At 36.5% G+C, this 22,880-nt stretch overlaps 1 protein-coding gene across 1 annotated transcript in view; it reads left to right on the top strand.

Moving 5' to 3' along the window:
- The window catches only part of DICER1 (dicer 1, ribonuclease III), a 62,196-nt gene that overhangs the window by 29,467 nt on the left and 9,849 nt on the right, over window positions 1-22,880 (top strand). Inside the window, exons 9-24 of the mRNA XM_084208430.1 lie at window positions 460-628; window positions 2,722-3,194; window positions 6,894-7,026; window positions 7,885-8,127; window positions 8,226-8,380; window positions 9,688-9,820; window positions 10,271-10,346; window positions 11,458-11,597; window positions 14,022-14,201; window positions 15,035-15,248; window positions 15,331-15,484; window positions 16,278-16,460; window positions 16,772-16,877; window positions 16,975-17,150; window positions 17,428-18,211; window positions 19,607-19,762. Of these exons, the coding sequence (XP_084064556.1) occupies window positions 460-628; window positions 2,722-3,194; window positions 6,894-7,026; window positions 7,885-8,127; window positions 8,226-8,380; window positions 9,688-9,820; window positions 10,271-10,346; window positions 11,458-11,597; window positions 14,022-14,201; window positions 15,035-15,248; window positions 15,331-15,484; window positions 16,278-16,460; window positions 16,772-16,877; window positions 16,975-17,150; window positions 17,428-18,211; window positions 19,607-19,762 (3,475 nt within the window). The remainder of the gene's footprint in view (window positions 1-459; window positions 629-2,721; window positions 3,195-6,893; window positions 7,027-7,884; window positions 8,128-8,225; window positions 8,381-9,687; window positions 9,821-10,270; window positions 10,347-11,457; window positions 11,598-14,021; window positions 14,202-15,034; window positions 15,249-15,330; window positions 15,485-16,277; window positions 16,461-16,771; window positions 16,878-16,974; window positions 17,151-17,427; window positions 18,212-19,606; window positions 19,763-22,880) is intronic.

Below are 22,880 nucleotides of genomic sequence, written 5' to 3' on the forward strand. Positions count from 1 at the left end.
CTTGTCTGAACCATTTCCTTTTAAGAATTCCCTGCTGCCATTCAAGAATAATAATTACTTTTCTTGTGTAAATGTATTTAGATACATAAATTTACATTATGAAGATTGGTTTTCTTTTGTATAGCAAGAGAATGCACTATCGAAAAACAAGTGAAGATGCTGATGAAGTAATTAGAATTTGCTTAAATTTTCCAGTTGAAATGAGGATAGCAATATTAGCCTTCTTTTTAGGAGTGTATTAAAACAGTATCTAGAATTAAGTAGTTCAGTATTTCGGGAGATGGAGGTTTTTCTGAAGTGTTTAATGGTATAATTTTTAATAATTATTGATTCATGGTGGGGAAAGAAATATTCTTGAATACATGTCATGTTGCTGTTGTGTTTGCTATATAACCTTAAGAGCTGAAATAGCTCTGACTTTCAGAAGCTGTGTTTAACTTCATCTTTGCCCTCATTAAGATATACTTCTCAGCCATGTGAGATTGTTGTAGACTGTGGACCATATACTGACAAAAGTGGCTTGTATGGAAGATTATTAAAGGAATTGGATGAAGCGCTTGCTTTTCTGAATGACTGCAACATATCTGTACATTCAAAAGAAAGAGATTCTACCTTAATTTCTAAGCAGGTAAGGATATCAAGAAATGTGAGAAACCTGGGAATAGAAATCTTACTACTGTTTATCTTTGCCATGTATATTACATAACTGAAGCCTCCTTAGCTAGCCATCCTTGATTATCTGAAGCAAAAAGACTTCTGATTTTTTGTGTTCATTAACATGCAGCTGTTTCCATAAATGAGTGGAGCTTCAATGTCAGGCATTGATTAGAATTCCATTTAGATTGAGATTCAGATTTGTTTAAAGCACTAAAACAATTCTGCACCCTGATGTTCTAGGTCCTTATTTCTGAAGTCAAGAATTTGACATTTTCACAATCTCCTATGACCTTTGAATAATACAGTACAGAAGTGGAAATAATGCTTCAGGAAGAATTTGGACTGTTCCCAATTGTATTAAAAGTTGGTAAAGGAAGAATTTAGGCAAAAATTCCAGCCAGAGATGTACAGTGTCTGTAATTTATCTTAGAACAATGTTCTACTAGTGTCACACCTTGCTGGAACGGAATTTGAATCTCAAGTCTTGCTTGACTTTCTTTGTGTTTGCCCCTGTGTTGTCCTGACCTTTGGCAGAGGATGGTTCAGAAGGTGTGAAGTGTTTAGCAGGGACCTCTCACACAGGGGGTCCAGGTACCTTTTTTAACCCTGCTTGGCCTTTCTGGTTTGGAATTGCCTGCTGCATTACAACTGTGTAGGGATGTAAGTCTTTGAACAAGAAGTCAGTAGTGAGTCACTACTGTGGCTATTCTTGTAATAGTCCATGAGAAATTTGGAGAATGTATTTCTTTTCTTCAGCCCAGAATTCTCCAGTTTCCATTAGCATTCTCAGAAACTGAGGACTCTGATGCTGTCTATAAAATATTATTTGTGCCAGAGGGAAAGATGGTACATAAGGCAGCCTATCACTAATAGTGCATGGGAATTGGAAGTCCTGGTTACTTTTGTGCTAAACTATAATAGGCTAAAATACATATGGAATGCTGGCTGGAGGCAATCTTCATGACTTGCAGGGTCCAGAAGAGTGGATTAACTGCTCTGTATCTAAAGCTTGTAACCCTCTATGCTTGTTTTAAACAGCGGCCCTCCAAGAAGATGGAGGCACCCATATTAAGAAAAGAAACAAGTTTCAGACTGAGGTGCTTTATGTCTTGGCAATATAGAGTATCAAGCCTCAGTATTGCAGTTACAACTAGTCTAGATAGTTTTGCCCTTAAGTCTTAGAACTAATAAACTCCACAGAGTTAGGATAGCATCAAGAGGATGATAGTCTGTTCTTTTTTTCCTCACAAAAGGGAAGAAGTCAGAGAAATTAAAGCTGCAGCTGAAAACCAGCATCCTGTTATGGGACCATTGTAGTTCTTCTGGTACAATATAGGGCATCCAAACGATAAGTTCTTTTAATAGTGTTATCAGTGTACCCCATTTTTGAATTTCTAGTTTATTGCCTGACAACTTCACTCTTCTGGAGGAAACAACTTCTCATAAGATAAGATTATGATGGTACTCTACTGCCTATTCTGTTTTCTATGAATAGGATATAGTTTTCTCTTTTTTACTATTCCACCCACACGGACTGTGTTCTGTTTTTCCTAGGACAGAATTCCTAAGGCTACCTTAAGGCCACCATGCAACTTTCTGGTTATATACTTCTGAAACCCTGCCAGCTGTCAGTAGTAAATAAAGTAAAAATGCCCAGTAAACTGTTTATTCTATTTGTTCTGTGTTATGTAGTAAACATAAGAATTTTTGCTTTATCTAGCTGCTTCAAAAAGTATTCTTTTTAGTATAAATTTCAAATTGGCAGTTCTATAAAATGACAAAAATTTGATAAAGTTTGGGGTTTTTTGGAGATTCAGATATGTACAGTTTGAAGTTGATTGGTAATAATTTAAGGGGGTGGGTGGGGGGGAACTTGCTCCATTAGAAACATCAAGTTTCCCAAGATCATCTAAATAAGAAAAGCAGACTTCTGCTTTTTTTTTAAGTACAAAAATTGCCATAATCCTTACAAAGACTGTGCTGTAAGAGAAAAAAGCCCCTAGTCTTAAATGAATAGTTAATGAATGTACTCTTTGAACTGATACTTGAATTCATTTGTTGTAGATATTGTCAGACTGTCGAGCTGTGTTGGTTGTTCTGGGACCGTGGTGTGCAGATAAGGTAGCTGGGATGATGGTGAGAGAGCTGCAGAAGTATATCAAACATGAACAAGAGGAGCTGCACAGGAAATTTTTATTGTTTACAGACACTTTCCTAAGGAAAATACATGCACTCTGTGAAGAGCACTTCTCGCCTGCCTCACTTGACCTGAAATTTGTGACCCCAAAAGTAATAAAGCTGCTTGAAATCTTGCGCAAATACAAACCATATGAACGGCAGCAGTTTGAAAGTGTTGAATGGTATAACAATAGGAATCAGGATAATTACGTATCTTGGAGTGATTCTGAAGATGATGATGAGGATGAAGAAATTGAGGAGAAAGAGAAGCCAGAGACTAATTTCCCATCTCCCTTTACTAATATTTTATGTGGAATTATTTTTGTGGAAAGAAGATACACAGCAGTTGTTCTAAATAGGTAAAGCTTTTTATTTAACAAAAAAAAAAATATATTCTGAAGAAAAAAGGCAGACTTAGCTGCCAGGATGTTAATATCATGAATATGTAGGGGATTACCTTGTATTTTCAGAACTCTATTCATAAGGTTGGTTTAGGAGATCATACAGAGTATTTCTAAAGCATACGAGAAGAGCGTATGTCTTTGAAAGTTGTACTCAAGGACTTGTTTCAGACCTGAATTTTTAATTTAATTCCTTTAGAAGGCAAATGTTAAATACTGTACTAAACCTGTAAAATAAGCATATATTGATTTGTTGTAATTAGTCTTTAGATTTATATTTTCAATGGATGTTGGAAACTTCTATAGCCTACTGAGTTCAATACTTCTGGAAATCTCACCATTACCCTACTCTAAATCACAGTATTATATGATCCAAGTCTAGAGAAAATCAAATTTACCATTGCACAAATATCTCGCAAGATTTACCAGTACTACTTTCGCAGTTGATGTTTATAGAGCACTTATTTAGTCAAACACTGAGTGCTTTCTTAAAGTCTCCACCAAGAAAAATATGAATGTGAGAGTATTTGCCAACTGGCAGTATTGTAGTTCCTTATCAGTTCCTATTTTGAATATGATTCATGATAGTTATGTATAACACATAATTGTTAAAAGCCATTTGCCACAAACTGTGAATGACATGATTGATTCACCTATTCTGATTTTGATTTTGGATGGGTTTGTCTGACATTGTAGCAAATGTCCTGTGCCAGCTGTTCATTACATTCTGGATACCTCTAAATCTGACCCCTCTGTTGGTACATTTTTGCTTGAGTTAATAAGTGCATAACATATTTTTTGATCTGCGGACTTGTCTATATCAACTTTTGTCAACTTTTATCTTTTCTCTTTTCCTTTCTTGCATTTTAAATATGTTCACATAAATCTGCAGTATGAGGCAAACCAAGCTGTTCAGCATAATGAACATATTCTGTTGATAGGTCCTGGAGAAATGACATTAACAGTCATTTGCTGAGCTTAAATGAGTATTTCATTACCCTACAGGGAATGAACAGAATTCTGAAAACTTTTTTCTTCTCTGTTCAGTTATGAATGTTATTTAAATCACATTGGTTTTCCACTGTGCATTTATTCTTATATTCTGTGATTTATACACTACACAATATCCTAACTGCTGTTGAACCTGACAGAATACACAGTCTAGATTAAATAGGTGATCAAATTCTGCCATCTTTGAGCTTTAGGCACCTTTAGTAAAGGTTATTGGTGGCAAAATATAAAACTATATGTAACTTTTTATCCCCTTCTGAAAGCTAGCTGCCAGACTCTCAAAATGCTCCTTTACCTCATGTAGCACCTGATTTCAGAACACCTGATATTGTATTGACCATCAGGTTAGAAGCCTTTGGTGGAGAAGCTCACTGTAGGCCTTCATCAGCAGAGTGCATTTGATTTCAAGGGTCTCTGCTGATGATAGCTGTACCTAGGCTATATATAGGGGAAAGACTCTCTACTGAATGAGAAAGTCATGAGCGTTTGAATTAATGTGTCACAGCTACTTCCAGTAATGGAACTGAGTTCAAACAGAAGTATAATTTTTCTTAAAACACAGTTATTTAGAATACCATTTTATGAAATCTGACTAAAGAAGGGCAAAATTCATGGCATGAGTTGTACTTTCTGTATTATTACACTTAGTTGGTGGAGTGGCTCGCTCAGTCTTTAAGTTGGTGTATACAGTTCAGTTCTGGTGCCTATAAGCTTCTTTTCAGAATAGAAGACATTTTCTAAAGCCCAGTTTCCTTCCATTTGCATTGTAAGTGCCTCTTAGCTCCCTTAAGAGAAGGGTTTGAAAGCAGAAGTTTGAAAAGCAGAAGTTATTTCTTTGATAAACACCACCTGTTACCTACCACAAATTAGCTTTTTAGTTACAAGTTTGGAGTTCTATATGTTTCTCAGGAATTTGGTGAAGATTTGCAATGAAGTATTTATTCAAATGCTTTTTATTGTCCATTTCTATACAAGTTAACTAAAAAAAGAATGTTTGAGATGTTTAGTAGGTACTCAGTTTGTATGACCTCACAGAAATGCCATGTCAGAAAAGAAATAAAATATTTCTGTCCAGTTATTAACCCATACTTTCTTAGAATGTCTGTCTCAAGAGCCTGGACTGCATACAGAAATGTAACTGCATTTGGCCTTGAACTAACAAACCACATTTGCGCTTCAGCGCAAGAGAGTCCTTCTAGTCTGCTTCCCTAAGGATGGCGAGTTGTATGCCTGCTTTCTGTCCTCTTGCCTGTCTCTCTGCTCATTCCAGTTTTAATAGATTGCAAAAGAGAAAAGCCCTCGAGGTGTTTTATGTTTCCATAAATTTTGTTTAAAATAGGGACTAGGAAAGGGGGCCGGACTTCAAGATTTTCCCAAGGGTAGAAAGAGCAGGGAGAACTTCGCTTTTTCCCTCTGGTTTGGCAGCAGCTTGCTGGGCAGATGGTAGGCTTATAGCTGGGGACTGGCACAGCATCCATCTACTTCTGTGTGAGGCAAAAGTGCCAGAGATTTTTTGGGGAAAGGTTCGAGTTACTGCTGGCAGTGTAGAGAGACAGGCTGTTCTTTGGCTGTGGGGACTGCCTGGTAGCGGACATGATGGATGTGCTTTGAGCAGAGTAGTAGTGGGATGGCTATAGTGACACATGCAAGGGATTATTTGTTGTATATAATCCCTTGGTTTTTATTAGCTCTCCTGTTAAAAAGCCTGTTGCAGTTGAGTAATTCCAAATTCTGTTCATCCTCAAAACTGATCAACTAATGATGCTTCAGCCTGTTGCAGTTGAGTAATTCCAAATTCTGTTCATCCTCAAAACTGATCAACTAATGATGCTTCAGCATACTTACTTTGATTGCACACTGTAATTGTGGTTTTAAATCCATAAATGCCTCATTTTTAGATTTCATGCATTATTTAGGTGAGCAATCTTCTCTGCCTTATGTGTGAAATCAGAACATTGCAGAAGCCAGCCTTTTCTGTTTCTGTAACATAAAGAATAAACTGAGTGGAAATAAAGTGAGAGCGTGAAAGTTCCTCACATCCCTGTCAATTATTCCTTTTAAAGAATTGTATTACATCCTTTGTTTGGGTTAATTTCACAGGTAGTGAGCATCTCACCATGTAGGCTGAGCATCACTCTTGAGAAAAACAGGTCAACATTTTGTCACCAGTATACTTTAACAGAATGTATATTCTAATATAAAGTAGAATTATAATCTTACATTTTAACCTAGAAGTTAACATTTTATACTGAAGAAACGTACTTTTGTTTAAGAAGCAGATACAGGTCTTTCTTCTTAAATCAGCTGGAGCCTACAGAAAAGAATTAACAAAGTAATTTTGAGTGGAGTGCTTTAATACCAGAGAGCCTTAGAGTAACAGATTGGTTTAAAAATATCTAGTTTTAGCATGATAGGTCTGAAGTGTGTGTGAAGCACAAAATGCATGAGCACTCCTTGTGTTTCTGTATGCAGTCTGTCTTGTGGTAACCTTACAGGGGTTTTCAAGGAGACTACAGTCAATTTATGTGTTAACATGACTTAATTGTCATGCTTCCACTTTTTTTTTTAATAGAGATCTTACAAATAATAGATTTTCCTCCATTTTGTAGGTTGTGTAACTTCTAAAAACACGTGTAATATTTTTAGGTTGATAAAAGAAGCTGGCAAGCAAGACCCAGAACTGGCTTACATCAGTAGCAATTTTATAACTGGACATGGCATTGGCAAGAACCAGCCTCGTAACAAGCAGATGGAAGTAGAATTTAGAAAACAGGAAGAGGTAACTTCAAGAAAAAAATTAAACTGGCAGTACCCGTTTTGTGTGTGTGTGTGTGCCTCTGAAAACAAATCAACAGGCAGAGTCTGGGGCACAGTCACTGGAAGTTTATAGCTTTTTTTTAAACAAATATTACTTACTGGAGATACAGATGTTGTTTGTAAAACAATAGAGGTATGTTTGGAGACATTGCTATGTCACATTACACAAACAGAAATTAAAACTTGATGCAAATTCATGTTTGCATCTAGTCAGATCATTATCTAATTTTTCTGCATTATGTTAGTGGTAATATAATATGTTTAGAATATAAAGAATGTCAGGCTTACTGACATTTTTAGTAGTTCAGCTGATTTTAAGAATTATCTTTTCTAAATCTCAATTTGGTTAATTATTGAACATTAAAATGTTAAAAAAAGCTTGATTTTATGTCATTTAAAGCTCTTCCTGGCTGGGTTGTGCTCCAGACACCACACTTTTCCTTAGTATTGTTTCATATATAGTATAAATATCAGAAGTGCCAGCTCCAGAATGAGTTCTACCCCCTGAGGATGCTTCAGCGTCAGGAATGTTTGGGAAAAGATGGTGTCCTGAAAGCATAATTTGTTTTTTCATTAATACCACACTGGCTAGGGGTTATAGTAGCTTCTTAGACACGTGTGATTCCACATACCTGATTTTGTTCTTAGAAGTCTGCTGGTTCTGATAAATAGTCTTGTTCTATTTCTTAAAAGATTCTTTGTAATAGTTTTGTATTTCCATGTCTGGACATGTTTTGTTTTCTGTGTCTGGACACAATTTCATGATGGAAACAGATCTTGTAAAATTAATCTGTAAAATTTGTCCTCATTACTTTTGCAGGTTCTTAGAAAATTTCGAGCACATGAGACCAACCTACTTATTGCTACTAGTATTGTAGAAGAGGGTGTTGACATACCAAAATGCAACTTGGTGGTGCGTTTTGATTTGCCCACAGAGTACCGTTCCTATGTGCAGTCAAAAGGAAGAGCTAGAGCACCAATTTCCAATTACATTATGTTAGCAGATACAGACAAAATCAAAAGTTTTGAAGAAGATCTTAAGACATACAAAGCAATTGAGAAGGTATGAGGTCAAAGGAATGGGCTTGGGGTTTTTTAAGTATATCTTAGTACTTTTTCAGGGAAAAATCTCTCATCATGTTCTTTTCTTGAAATGTTTAGATCCTCCGAAACAAGTGCTCCAAATCTGTTGATGCCAATGAAACTGAAACTGAACCCATTGTTGATGATGATGATGTCTTTCCACCCTATGTATTGAGGCCAGATGAGAACAGTCCAAGGGTTACTATTAACACTGCTATTGGACACATAAATAGGTAAGAGGTATATTCACTTCTTACTTCATATCATTCAATAAAAGGTTTCTTAATCGGTCTAGCAACATGGACGCATGGGGCATCATACACATTATACACATTTCCTCTTAGGCACCTTGACAAAATCTACTCTCCTAAAGAAAGTGGTCACAGAGGTTTGAAGGGATTATTTGCTTTCTTTATCCTACCAGAGATTCTAGCTCTGATAGTAAATGCAGTGATGTTGATTCCTGTTTAAATAAAAGCTTCTCTGAAAACATTCAGCTTCAAAATGTGTACTAAATTTGCATTTTTGCTCTTGTCAAGCTAGTTTTAACAATAAATAAACAAACTGTTAAAACAATAGTTAAATCTTCAGTTCTAATATTCACATTTGTGTTAGCAGTCTGTTGTCATCTTTACAAACAAAACCACAGTAACTAAAGTCCACCAGACAGGATGGGAGCTACTCAAATATCAACTCTGTAAGGGGATGGTAGTTAGAGGAGGGTTCTCAGTGATAGCAAGACAAAAAAGACAAGGAAGAAGATCCAGGGAGTTGTGGACCAATCAGTTTAACTATAGTCATATGGAAAGCTATGGACCAAGTCCTCATGGCAACAGTGTTTAGGCCCATAAAGAAAAGGGGGTTGGCAGAAACCATCCAAGTTTTACTGAGGGCTTTTTATCTCCTGTGTCATGAGCTGGTTGACTGTGAAAAGCAGTGAATTGCTTGTGATGCAATTGCCGAAGTACTGCCTTAGTTGCCAAATTCTTGAGATGCAGCCTGTTTTGACGGACTACCTGGTAAATAAAGCCTCTCAAAGCAGTCGGATCCAAAGCATGAATGGCAGACGGCAAATGGTTCAAAGGCTGTCTGGCAGCTGGGTATATGTGGCATTGGAGTGTTAAGAGGTCCAGCACAGTTTAACATCAGGACATTGGCATTTTAATACCAAGCTAGGAGAGAAGGAAGTTGGTACAAGGGAGGAAGGTGGGGGGCAGGGGGGAACCATGATAAGTAGGAGGAGTAAGACAGCAGTAAACTCAGGAGACGTAATGGGAACCCTGGGACCTGGCAGGAAACAGCCTTGTGCATCATTACAAGCTGGAGTGACCATTCTGGAGACCAGGTTTGTAATAAAGGACTTGGAGGTGTTCTGCTCAGAAGTTAGTTGAAAATGAGTCAGTAGTGTACCTTTACAGTGCTCAGTATGTCTGAAATCATTTTCTCTAGCATTCATACCAGTAAGGTAAGGTTCCCCTGAAATGTGTTTAGGTTTTTATTTGCAGGTTTTGATGATGTGTAAAATGTTTTGTCTGCTCAGGTACTGCGCTAGATTACCAAGTGATCCATTTACACACCTGGCTCCCAAGTGTAAGACCTGGGAACTACCTGACCATACCTTTTACTCTACTCTCTACCTGCCAATCAACTCGCCTCTTCGAGCTTCAATTGTTGTAGGTATTTGGGCAAGGAAAATCATGGAAATGCGTAAATATATTGGGCTAAGAATGGTCTGTGCCATTTCTAGATTTAGTTTCACTGTTGGTAATGAAAGCTAGTTTTTTCTGTATAGTACTGTCTGTTTTTAGATTGCTGTCTGTTTTTGTTATAATTCATTTTCCATCAACAGTTACTGTTCATGCCAAAGGCAAAAATATTTAGATATTCTCCCCCGTGCACTGTTGTTTCATGCACTTGTCCTTTATTGGTTTTGATCAATAGTATACTTGAGTTCTTGTAATTTTGGTTTCTCTGGAAAAACAAGCCTGAATATCTTGATAAAACTGCCATCAATGTGTTTTTTAAAAATATCTTGCTTGCCTCAAATGTTTGTGCTAAACTAAACATATATAAGTAACTTGCTAGTAAACCAAAGTTTTTACAAAGTATTTAAATGTTTATAGGGCCCTCCAATGAGTTGTGCAAGACTGGCTGAGAGAGTTGTCGCTCTTATTTGCTGTGAAAAACTGCACAAAATTGGTAAGAACTGGAAGAACAACCTCTTTGCTAAAGTATATTTTCTAGTTGAGAAGTTGCATATGATATGGATGTTGTATGTGTACATGCCCTTCTCCTGTAGCCATCTGCGGCAGCTTTCTTTCACTTGCCTTGTTTTGATGTGGTCATTTACTTACTAATTTAGCTTACACCTTGTAAGTTAAATTTTCCAGGGAAATCAGGTTATTTAACAAATTTCATATTAAACAGCAAAAGCAACGTTAGTACAAGAGACAAAGATCTCAGCATTGAATATACTTAATAGGGGAAAAGTGTCTTGTTCTCTAGAAGATACTGATTATAGGTCAGGAACTACATCCTACAGCCAAAAGAACATGGTTTTTAAAGTGAATAGTGACAAAATATAAAACACACAACCCTGAATTTATTGCTTTCTCTACTGTATCCTAAGTCATGGTCTGAAAACAGGACATTGCAGGACTACTTCAGCTCTTTTTTCTAGTAAGGATGATGGAGCATGTTCTTCATTGTGGAACATTTTAAAGATAATTCTGTGTTACTTTTTTTTTATGAAGTACAGAAGTATTTATGTATTTTTTAAGGAAAAAGGAATTATGGGTTTGGGGTTTGTATTTTTTTTTCCTGAGTTAAACCTTTTGAACATTGAATTCATACCAACAAATACATCCAAGAATGGCAACCTGATGGTGGCTCAACCCAGTGATGGAAGTGCACATTCAATAGCAGTAATTTACTTTTTAGAATGATAGAGCAATATAAATTTTCCCTCTTCCTGTGTATAACTCCATATGAGTGATTTTACAGTAAGTGTTTCAAAGATCGCTTTTGTGCAAAAGGAATTCTTGGATACTTTTGTTACAGAATTCAATTTTTAAATGAAATATAAGAGGTTTTTTTTTTACTACAAATAAGCATTTTTTTCCCAAAATTCAGTCTTTATCACTCTTTTCCCAAAGTTGCACTTTTGGACCCTTACAGCAGTCCATGTATTAATTTAAAACCTTACATGTGAGGTATTTTCACAAGCAGTCTCATTAGTGTGTAGTATCTGAAGGAACCAAGATTTCCTTGTTTATAATGCTATTTCTTTGTACTCTTTCATAATATTCAGGTGAACTGGATGATCATTTGATGCCAGTTGGTAAAGAAACGGTTAAATATGAGGAGGAACTCGATTTACATGATGAAGAAGAAACCAGTGTTCCAGGAAGGCCAGGCTCTACAAAACGAAGACAGTGCTATCCTAAAGCTGTTAGTATCACTTACCGCTGTCCAGATCTCTCTAATACTTTATGTACTAATAAGACAGAATTGCCAACTCCTAATCTTAGCTAATCAGAAATTTTTAGAAGTCTTGTATTTACTATTTACTTTGGTGTTCTAATTCTGTGGAAGCCTGCAGTGCTACCTGAGTTTATGGTACCACATGCTTTGGAAGCATACCTATAAGCTCAAAGAACATTCACTTTCTGTAGGTTTTGTTGGCAGACACTCATTTGCCTAGTATGAAAATAACTGTGAAAAAAATAGTCCTGCATTAATAATCTGTAAAATCTTTACCTTATTACTGGCTTTCAGGACAAATAATTGAACGCTAAAGATGTGCCTCGGGCAAAATACAGAAATATGTTTGGGGTTTTTTTTTGGATGGCTGGTTTAGTTTGACAAGCTTACTGGTTGAACACAAAATTTCATAATTCCTGGTTTAAATCTTAGAATATCAAATAAGTGTACCTGTATTAAATTAATTTTAAATTTTATACTTAATATTATATTTGATCTGTTGAAAAGGTCGCACAAGAAAGTACATCTCTGTGTTAAGTAATGTATTCACAGTCTGTTAAAACAGGTTTCAACCACACCAGCTTGTAAAACTTCTTAAATGGTATTTGTGGGGGAATTGGATATACTTTAAGAGAAAATGGAGGAAAGAAGCTTTGCAAGAGTATTTTGCAACTCCTCTGGAACCTTCTTTTTTTCTCTGCAGTTGTTACAGGCTCTAAGGTCCTTTGAATAGGACAGGTATCTCATATAGAATCTGATAATCTTTGCATTTTACAAAGATGCACAGTTTGCATTTTTGCACAGTATTTCTTGTTACAAATGCTTTTCTCTGTCCTTTTGCCTCGCTAGTGATGTTGGAATAGGGGTGATTCATAAAATGCACTATTATGGTATCTCATTCAGAGGAGTTGATTTGTCAAGTGATGCATCATTCTTTCTCAGTTATTTCTTTTTTAATAGGGAACCTAAGAATACTTTCCCTTGCCTTTGTCCCAGCTTCTCACATCTGGAAAAGAAGCTTTGGCAAATGGTTAAGGTCTGCAAGATCCTCTTGGGTTTAATGTAGTTATTAAATTTATGAGTAATTTTCCATTAAGCCAAGGCCATGGTTTTACTGCAGTGTAACTTTAAAATCCAGGACTACATGTATTGCAATTTAGTTTTAGATAAACTGGAGGATCATTTTGAGACCTGCAAAGTAATGAACTTCTACCAAACATAAAGCATGGTTTCTTAACGTCTATGACAAATATGAGCAGCAGAATTAAAAGTGCTTGTGGCTGTTGCAGGTATTCACATCTGCAGCTAGAATTGTAATGAGAGAACTCCTGTAGTGTAGTGCCTGGGCAAAGGAGCAGTATATTGAATTTTGTTTGTGTGTTTGTCCCAAGTGTATCAAAACATTTTTGATACTTTTAAATAATTCTGCTGGAAAAAAATCTGTGTTAATGAAGCGGTAAGTTCAGTCAAGCTTGTCAAGCTTTTTTTTTTCCTGAGTATGCACACTTTCCTTTTTACCTTTTTTTTTCCTGTTCTACTGTTAAGTTCCAAAGATCTTGGACATAAAATGTGCTCTAGTGTTAGTGGTTAAATGCAGACATTTGCATCAAAGCTTGTTTCAAGTGAGGAGAGGCATGTTTTGCCTCCATCCACTACTGTAGAAAGGAAGGTTAAAATACAAACAAGGTTAAATGGTGTGATCCAAAGCAATAATACAACTTTATATTTTATAAAAGAGGAAGGAAAGAGAGAAAATAGCAAACTAGGAAAATGCCCAGAATAATTACGGGTAGCACAGGAAAGGGGCTACCACTCCCATGGTGCTGGCTTGCAGAGTGTGATGTGTCTCTCTCCAGTGAAGTCCCTCCCAGAGTTCCCAGGCTTGCCAGTGAGGGAGCAGAGCCACAGCAGTGGGACCAGCACAGAGCGTCGGGGGCACAAGCAGCCAGCACCTTACCTTGGCAATCTTTTGAGGCTGAGTGTGTCCAAAAACACCCACCACCAATATACCTTTATTGGAGGGAATAATTCCATGTGAAGAGGCATCTTCAACTTTGGGGGCAGACATTTGAGCTCCAGTATCTACTAGAAAAGTTACAAGAACTTCGTGGGGACCAGTAGGACAGGTTGTTAGTAAGTCTTCTTATGAAAACCCAGCTCATCTACTGAGGACAAAGGAAATCTCATGGCTGCTATGCCAGGCTTCTGGCCAAACATTTTTGCTTAAGAAAGAAAACACTGCTTGAGCCCAGAATATTTTTTTTTTGTTGTTCCTTATTTTTAGCTATGTGTTTCCAAATAAACTTAAGAGGACTTATTCAGAGACTAATAACTAGGTGGATTTTGCTGATTTTGTCATGTTAATGTTTTTATTCTTTTAATTTTTTTCAGATTCCAGAGTGTTTGAGGGATAGTTATCCCAAACCTGATCAGCCCTGTTACTTGTATGTAATAGGAATGGTGTTAACAACTCCTCTACCTGATGAGCTCAACTTCAGGAGACGAAAGCTATATCCTCCTGAGGATACTACAAGATGTTTTGGCATATTGACAGCCAAACCTATACCTCAAGTAAGGAATCTATTTCATTTCCTTATTCTGCATGCCTTGCAACCTGTTATTTTCCACTTACTTCCCACCCAACAGAGCGAAGAGTTGGAAATGACCATAAATTATGCTTGTATCAAGTAAGCTCCAGAAAATAAGCAACACTATTCAGTCACATCACCACTTCTTTTTCTGTCTTTAGGGATGGAACCATCTATTTTTGCTGAACTTTTGGTTTAGAAATTTAGTATTTTACATTGGAAAATTCAAGATGTCCCTCCTTTTTTGTATGAGGTATGATAGGAGTAGACATACCAGCTATGGAGGTGGCCTGCACTGCACTACCTTATCTATACAAAAGCTAAGGTAACAAATTCTCTCAGCATTCCTAGTCTGCAGCAGCATAAAAAGTGGGCCATGTTAATTGAAATTTGCACCTCTTGCTTCAAAAAAATTTTAATAGGTGTTTTCTGTTGGTGAGACTCAGCTGAGGAAGATTTTTTCAAATTGTATTTTCCGCTGTCCACGTAAGAAGATGTTATGGGAATATTGCTGGTTCTCGCATTTCTTATTTAATAATAGAAAATACGTCCTTTTCTACTTAGCTTTTATAAAGAGAAGAACTGTAAAACACAAGGAGAACTATTAAAAAGCCAAATCAGACATTCTTTAACATTCAGAGTCTCATCTGTAATTGAAGGGTCATCACAGTTCAGAATTCTGATCCTGTTTGTTCCGATTTGCTCTAGGCTCAGTCAAGCATTACCTCAGAATGTGCACTGAACAGACAGTACTCTGTAAAGGAATCCCACTTTGGATTCTCTTTTGTGATTTCTTTCAATTTTGTTCTTGTTTAGATTCCTCACTTTCCTGTGTATACTCGCTCTGGAGAGGTTACAATATCCATTGAGCTTAAGAAATCTGGTTTTACTCTGTCTCTGCAAATGCTTGAGCTGATAACACGACTCCACCAGTACATTTTTTCACATATTCTTCGTCTTGAGAAACCTGCACTAGAGTTCAAACCTACAGAAGCTGATTCAGCCTATTGTGTTCTACCTCTAAATGTTGGTAAGAACAAAAATTTTGTAATTTACAGCTTGTCAGAAAACTTCAGCCTAGAAAACTGAGTTAATGCATTTTCCTTTTTAAGTTGATGACTCCAGCACTTTGGACATTGACTTTAAGTTTATGGAAGACATCGAAAAATCTGAGGCACGTACAGGCATTCCCAGTACACAATATACAAAAGAAATGCCTTTTATTTTCAAGTTAGAAGATTACCAGGATGCAGTTATCATTCCACGGTGAGTACTCTACATAGTGTAGGTGTGCACCTGTTGTATTTATACAAACACTTGTAATGAGGGCATGTTAGTATCTGCAGCAGAATTGCTTTTTAAGAACTGTATGCTGTTAGTCTGAAGGTATGTGGTAGCGTTTCAAATAATTTAAAGATTTTTAAAATCAGCAGTTAATCTTCTATTAGTAGGATATCCACAAAAAAGATGTTGCCACAGCCTGGCTTTAATTTTAATGTTCTGCCTGTACTGCAGGAACTCCACCGTCCTTGAAAGGCTAATGAATTTACCTTGTTATGTATTTGAGGTTTTGTATTTTACCTTTATTTAGAGGATGACTTTGTTAAAATGCCAGATTAGACATGAGGTAGTACAGTCTTTGTATGCAGAGGAACTCAGTTTCTACTGATGCAGAATATCACACTGGAGACCAGATGCTAAAAAGGCAAATTATCAAACTTAATTGTTAGGTGTTCTGAATTAAGAAATTATCATTTTCAGCATTGTCAAGAGCTTGATTTTGTATTATATATTGAAGACCTAAATCCTCCATTTAATTTAAATGTTTATCTTGTAGAGGGAATTTCACAGATTATAGATTGACTTTACTCATCTTTGTCTTAAAGCGCATTTCTCATTTAGCATTTGAGTTAGCTAGATAAATGCTTTTTACACCAAAAAGAACCCTCATTAACCAAAAATCTCAAGTGCATTGTTCAGCTGTTAATTTCCTGACCATGTTAGAACATGAAGAACTTAACAAAAGCTTTACTGTAATGCCAAAATATTATTTTTTTAGATACCGAAACTTTGATCAGCCTCATCGATTCTACGTAGCTGATGTATACACTGATCTTACTCCACTCAGTAAATTCCCTTCCCCTGAATATGAAACTTTTGCTGAATATTATAAAACAAAGTATAATCTTGATCTTACCAATCTTAACCAGCCACTGCTGGATGTGGACCACACATCTTCAAGGTAAAGACAGTCTTATTTTGTGTCTCATATTTGTAGTTTGACAGTAAAATGCCTTTTTTTTTCTTTAAAATATGGGATAAAGCTGAGGATTTGTTTCTTCCAAAATAATTGCTGATTTTTTTTTTTCTTGAGAGATACTTAACTTGTGTAACAAAAACCATGAATTGAATCTGTTTTTCCCCAGAGGTAATGGTGATGTCACTTCGCAGCACTTTGAAGTTGAATACTAAGAAACTTAAGAAGGTTTAGGGCTAGTAAGTTCTAGTCATTAATTATGTACTTACACCACAGTATTTTCACATGGTTTTTAGACTTAATCTTTTGACTCCTCGCCATTTGAATCAGAAGGGAAAAGCACTTCCACTAAGCAGTGCTGAGAAGAGGAAAGCAAAATGGGAAAGTTTGCAGAATAAACAGGTAAAATAGAAGCATCTAATTCAAGTGGACTCTCTTAATAGTTATCTGATGGCTACCTTTACAAGGAATATTCTTTTTTTTCCCCCTCCTCTCCCAGATACTGGTTCCTGAGCTCTGTGCTATACATCCTATTCCAGCATCATTGTGGAGAAAAGCAGTTTGCCTCCCCAGCATCCTTTACCGCCTGCACTGCCTTTTGACAGCAGAGGAACTAAGAGCTCAAACAGCCACTGATGCTGGTGTAGGGGTTAAATCACTTCCTGCAGATTTCAGGCATGTATTTTCTCAGTAGGTATTTTTCAATAGGATGTCTGACTTACAAGGTGGAAACAACTATTACATGGATTATGAAACTGGTAACTCTTGTTTAACTCATGGCACTTCTGAGTGAAACACAGTTTAAAAATATTTGATAGTGAGAAGTGAAGTTACATGTTTTAGTTACTTTTCTTTTCAAAAGGCCATGGCTCTTTTTAAACATGTATGTGCACATAGTCTTCTTGTCTTCTGCTAATGTTTTTGTTAACAAACCTCTGGTTTATCTTTACAGATATCCTAACCTGGACTTTGGATGGAAAAAGTCTATTGACAGCAAGTCCTTCATCTCTCTTCCTAACTCCTCTGTAGTAGAGAATGAAAATTACTGTAAGCACAGCACAATTGTAGTCCCTGAAAATGCTGCACATCAAGGTGCTAATAGAACCTCTTCTGCAGAAAACCATGACCAAATGTCTGTGAGTTACAGAACATTGCTCAATGAGTCACCCAGTAAACTCCAAATTGATGTCTCGGTAGAACTTGCAGCAATTAATGGTGTTTCTTATAATAAAAATCTTGCCAATGGCAATTGTGATTTAGTTAACAGAGACTTTTGCCAAGGAAGTCAGCTGAATTACTGCAGGCAGGACATACCTGTACAACCAACTACCTCATATCCCATTCAGAATTTATACAACAGTGAGAACCAGCCCAAGCCCAGCAATGAATGTACTCTACCGAGTAATAAATACCTTGATGGAAATGCTAACAGATCTACCTCAGATGGATGCCCCATAATGGCAGTGACCACCAGTACTTCAAAAGCTATTAATCTTTCAAAAGACAGAGCAGATTCTGAAAAGAGCCCTTGCAGTGGGTACTCCTCAAAAACTCTCGGTCCTAATCCTGGTCTCATTCTTCAAGCTTTGACTCTTTCAAATGCTAGTGATGGGTTTAACCTGGAGCGGCTGGAGATGCTTGGTGATTCATTTTTAAAGCATGCCATCACTACGTACTTGTTTTGCACTTACCCTGATGCTCACGAGGGACGGCTGTCATACATGAGAAGCAAAAAAGTGAGTAGAAACAATCCATTCATACTGTGTAAAAGGCATGCTTTTACAAGCCATATAAATGAAATTTTTGCTGGAAGGTTGAAGGGGAGCAGGTTGATTTAATTCCACAGCTTTGCTCATTATACATTGAGTATCATGCATATTAGAAATAGAAACTCAGATTTGTGGGCTTAATGTTGCCATAACTGGGATTGATTGAAACTGTTTTCTGCAGCTCAGTTTGAAATCTGAACCAGCTGATTACGGATTGAATGAAACTAAAAGTTCTGGGTTAGTGAGAACATTTGGTGCGCTGAACTTCTAGAGCTGTGTTGAGTAGAAGCTCTTTAACAGCAATGCTTGAATGAAGGATTGAATTAACAACATAGAGCCTTAGTTTGCATCTTTACTTGAACTTTCCTGTGTTTCCTCAAGAAGAGATTGCCTTGAAATTTTTAGTGTCTTACTTAAAAATGAAACCACAAAGAAATCTTACAGAACTGCTCAATAAAACTAGTGGAAGTATTTTAGGGTAAATGTAAACAGTAGGGAGCAGAGTCTTTAGTTCTGCTGCTGCCAGAAAAATCCACCGTGAAAACTTTTGTTTGTTTTGTTTTTTCTTCCAAATGAATGTGATAATTTCAATTAAATGCCAAGGCATTGACTGTTGACCTCTAATAAAATGCATCACTCTGAAAATGAAATTATTGTATAGCTTAATCTTGGAAAATAAGGAGGGCTAAATAAGTTGCACTGTTTATATAAAAGAAGTGACTGAATATTCAAGTTCAAATTTCAAGACTTTAAAACATGCAAAGTGCATTTAAAAAGAGAAAAAAAGATCAGTGGTTGATAGTTAAAAAAGAAAAGGAAATATATTTGTATATGAGAATGCTTTTTTTCCCTTCCCTTTAAAATACTTATAATCATTTTAGAGGCTATCAAAATAACATCTGGATTATGACTCAATAAGTGTTATATGGAACTGTTTTAACACTTTCTATTGCCAAGGTTTAGGTCAACCTACCTATAAATAAGAATTTTTCATTCCAAATGTAGTCTGAATGATGATTATTTAATACTGTAATAAATTACACTTGAACAGGTTCTATTTACTATTATTTTAAAAGTAGCAATCAGTTTGTTTTGTGAGGAGAATGTAATACATTAAATTTTTTTAAACTGACACAGTCACACCTAATATGCTTGGCCTCAGGAAAAAGAAAAGGAAGACGTGTATCTTGCTTTGGGTTGGTTCTACTGTATTACGAAAACTGAACTCCCTTTTGAGAGTTGGAGAAAATGCACAACAATATATGATCCAGCTTGACTTGTAACACTTTTTTGCTCCTTTTGCCTTTTAGCCTATTTATGTAAATGTATGTCCAAAGGTTTATCAGAATGTTCTTCTTAAAGGTCAGCAACTGCAACTTGTATCGCCTCGGAAAAAAGAAAGGACTGCCAAGTCGCATGGTGGTGTCGATTTTTGATCCCCCAGTCAATTGGCTTCCTCCTGGTTACATAGTAAATCAGGACAAGAGCAACACTGACAAGTGGGAGAAAGATGAAATGGTAAGAATTTATTTAACTATGTTGACAAGTAATCTTTTGTGTGTCTGTATTCTTTCGCCCCTACCTGATCCCACCACCCCCAGTTACTTGGCTGTTTTCAGCAAAGGGAAGACAAATCTCTGTATTTCTTTTCTTTCTAAAACTTCTCTGTAAGAAAATGAGAGGAAAATTGATTCTAACCAGAACCTGAGTAAGGAAAGTAAGGAAATTTATTACACATCATCCAGTATTGATTGTAGATATTAATGGAGAAGCAGAGAAGAAAAGCTTTTCTGCTGATATTTAGCCTGCTCCCAGGAGTTTTTCAGAAGTTTCTGTTGGAAATTTTAAGTGGTATTATCATCACTGCTTTAGCTGTAATATATTCAGGCCGAACATTGTCTGCTCTTTAATAATGAGTTCACCATTATAGAATATATGAAAAAGAGTTGGTGTTTTTCACAGTGCTGAGGCAGATGGAAGAGTAGAGCTGGCTGGAGATAATGTTCAGTATTGATGGCTGGTGGCTACACCATGGGTATGACTGAGATCTGCTTCTCAGGTCAAATAGGCTCTCTCACTGCCTGACATCCTCAGTGTATTATCAAGCTCTTCACAATGAGAAATCCTAATGAGGAAAGGTTCACACTATTTTCTGATGTTCTAGGAGTAGTAGGACATGTTCAGATATACCAGTGATCACAGTAGTCAGTAACATGACCTTTAAGTGTTTCAGACTGGTTTGGAATTCAGGGGAGGGAGGTGAAAGGACATCTTTCATTTTCCCAGTTCTGAAGACCACACTCAGGCTATAGAACCACCAGAGGGCACATGAGAGTACTGTTAGGTAGATGTACTGTGCAAATAAATGTTTATTGCAGAATAAAACAACCTGATTATTGTGGTTCTGTACTGTGCCAAGATTTCGTTTCAGAGAGACCTCCTGCTGTACCTTTCTGGCAAGTGAGATACTATGGTTGTGACTGGAGCTAATTGTTGGTTTTAGAAGGTTTCAGTTTTCCACAAGTTTCAGTGGCTGCTTCCTCTGTGATAGTCACTGTTTATTTGTAAATAAAACATATGGTTTCACACAAACATGCAGACAGTGATGCAACTAAATAGTGGGGGCGGGGGGTTTTTGCCAAGTAGATATTTTGCTTTCCTAGATGTAAATTTAATTCTCCATCCATGGGCTGATGGTCTATAACTGAAACTAGAGATCTCAGTATGACAAATTATTTCTAAAACATAGTAGTCAAATTTTGGTATTTATCAAGCTTTATTAAAGAGAAGAATCTTTTTTCATTAATTTTATTAAATGGCTGATTTCCAAAAGAGCATTGAAAAAGCACTTAACGTGTATTTTGCATCACCTTTTAATTGGCAATGACTTCCTGAAAATTAGTCAGGTATTATTTAAGAAAAAAATCATTCTTCTGGGTTCATAGTTGGTTTTTTTTAAATGCTAATGACAAAAGAATTAATGGTTAGAATTGCTTTCTGTTTCCTTTAGCCACTGCTCATCTTTATCCCTTAGAATTTTTTCCTAATGTACAAGGAGTAATGTACAGACAATGTTAGGATAGTTCATGTAGCTGTCCTGCTACTTACAATTTCATTTTAAGAAACTTGTGAATGAAACCACAGTAAAAATTTATAATTTATAATTTGTTCCATCTTTGTAAAAACAGATGCCAAAATCTGTTTTGGAGCATCCATATAGACATGTCTCATTCAAAGACTTTTTTTATTTCAATAGTAAATGTGACGGGTGGTGTTTAACAAGAAAAAAGCAGCACTTGTCCTTGTTGAGACTGGTTCAATTAATCTTATTTTAAGTTTTATATTACTACAAGTATCTAAAATAACTATCTCAAATCCAATTTTGATATCTCTTTCTGAGCAATTTAAGTTACAGAAGTCCCTGCTGTGTGTGTGTGAGATAGGGAATTACAGCAGCAGGAATTCCTTCAGCAGAATGTCTAAACTAAGAACTTCTATAGCCACTTTTTTTTCCTCTCCTGTGATTACTAAACCTGACTAAGCCTGGTCCATCCCGATGCAGAGCACTGTGATCTGTTTGATCCTTAGGTAGTTTTAAGTGCTGCCCAGTGCCCATTATGGCTGCCACCCATCCACACCTCTGGATGGGTGTGCATTTTCCCAAAGGGAAGCATTCCCCGTGGTAGCATCTGGTTCACAGATTTGCAAGATTAGTGACTGAGTCCTGCAATATGACATGCATAGGTTCAGGCAGATAGAGGCTGTTTCACTTGATTGAAAATGTTGTTGGCTTTTAGGACCCAGTCCAGGAAAGTGCTTTGAATCTGATCTTGCTCCTATCAAATTCAGTGGCAGAATTCCTGCTGACATCAGTGTTGCTGTGTTGAGCCTGTTAATAGTCCTTTTGATGTTAGGAAGCCTACCAGTGCATTTAGCTAAGCAGGTTTAAGTGCTTTCCTGGATGTGGGCCATGACAAATTGTGAAGAATTATAAAGAATTGTATAGTTTGGGAATATTTGTGTTCAGGTTTTAATTTACATGAATCCATACAAATTTGTTCATTATGAGGAGGGAAAAGACATGGATGTATATGTAAGTATTAGAAAATTGACGACAATTTTTGCCTTCTCTTTTATTAGTTAGGACCTGTAAAAAAACCCAAAAAACTGAAGAAAACCCCACTGAATTCATTTTCTGTGTAGAAAGATGTTGAAAAGAAATCTTCAAAAATGTGTTGATTCAACATTTGTAATAGCCTTAGCAGCTTGAGAGAAGGATGTATCCGGAACTTTCTTATGCTTCCTAAAATTTGTTAATTTAGAATTTTCTGTTGTTCACTTTAGTGTGCAAGTGTGTAATGTTTAGTGGATATAAAAGTCATTGTTTGTTCTTCACATTCAAGTACAACCACAGGTTCTTACAAAATGCAGCATGTGCTGTGTGTAGAACACACGCTGTTGTAGGTTAGTAACCTACAACAAAGAGTTTGTATTCCAGGACAATTATTCCAGTCCTTGTGGAAGTTGAGGTTGTATTGTGCATCTGATCAGACAATGTACTTAGGAACGTTAAAAAAAGCAGTGTTATTATTAGGAGATACTTCTCAAATCCTGCTTTTCTTATCTTTCTGCAGTA

Source organism: Fringilla coelebs (assembly GCF_963513975.1).
Source record: "Fringilla coelebs genome assembly, chromosome: 6".
Lineage (NCBI taxonomy): Eukaryota > Metazoa > Chordata > Aves > Passeriformes > Fringillidae > Fringilla > Fringilla coelebs.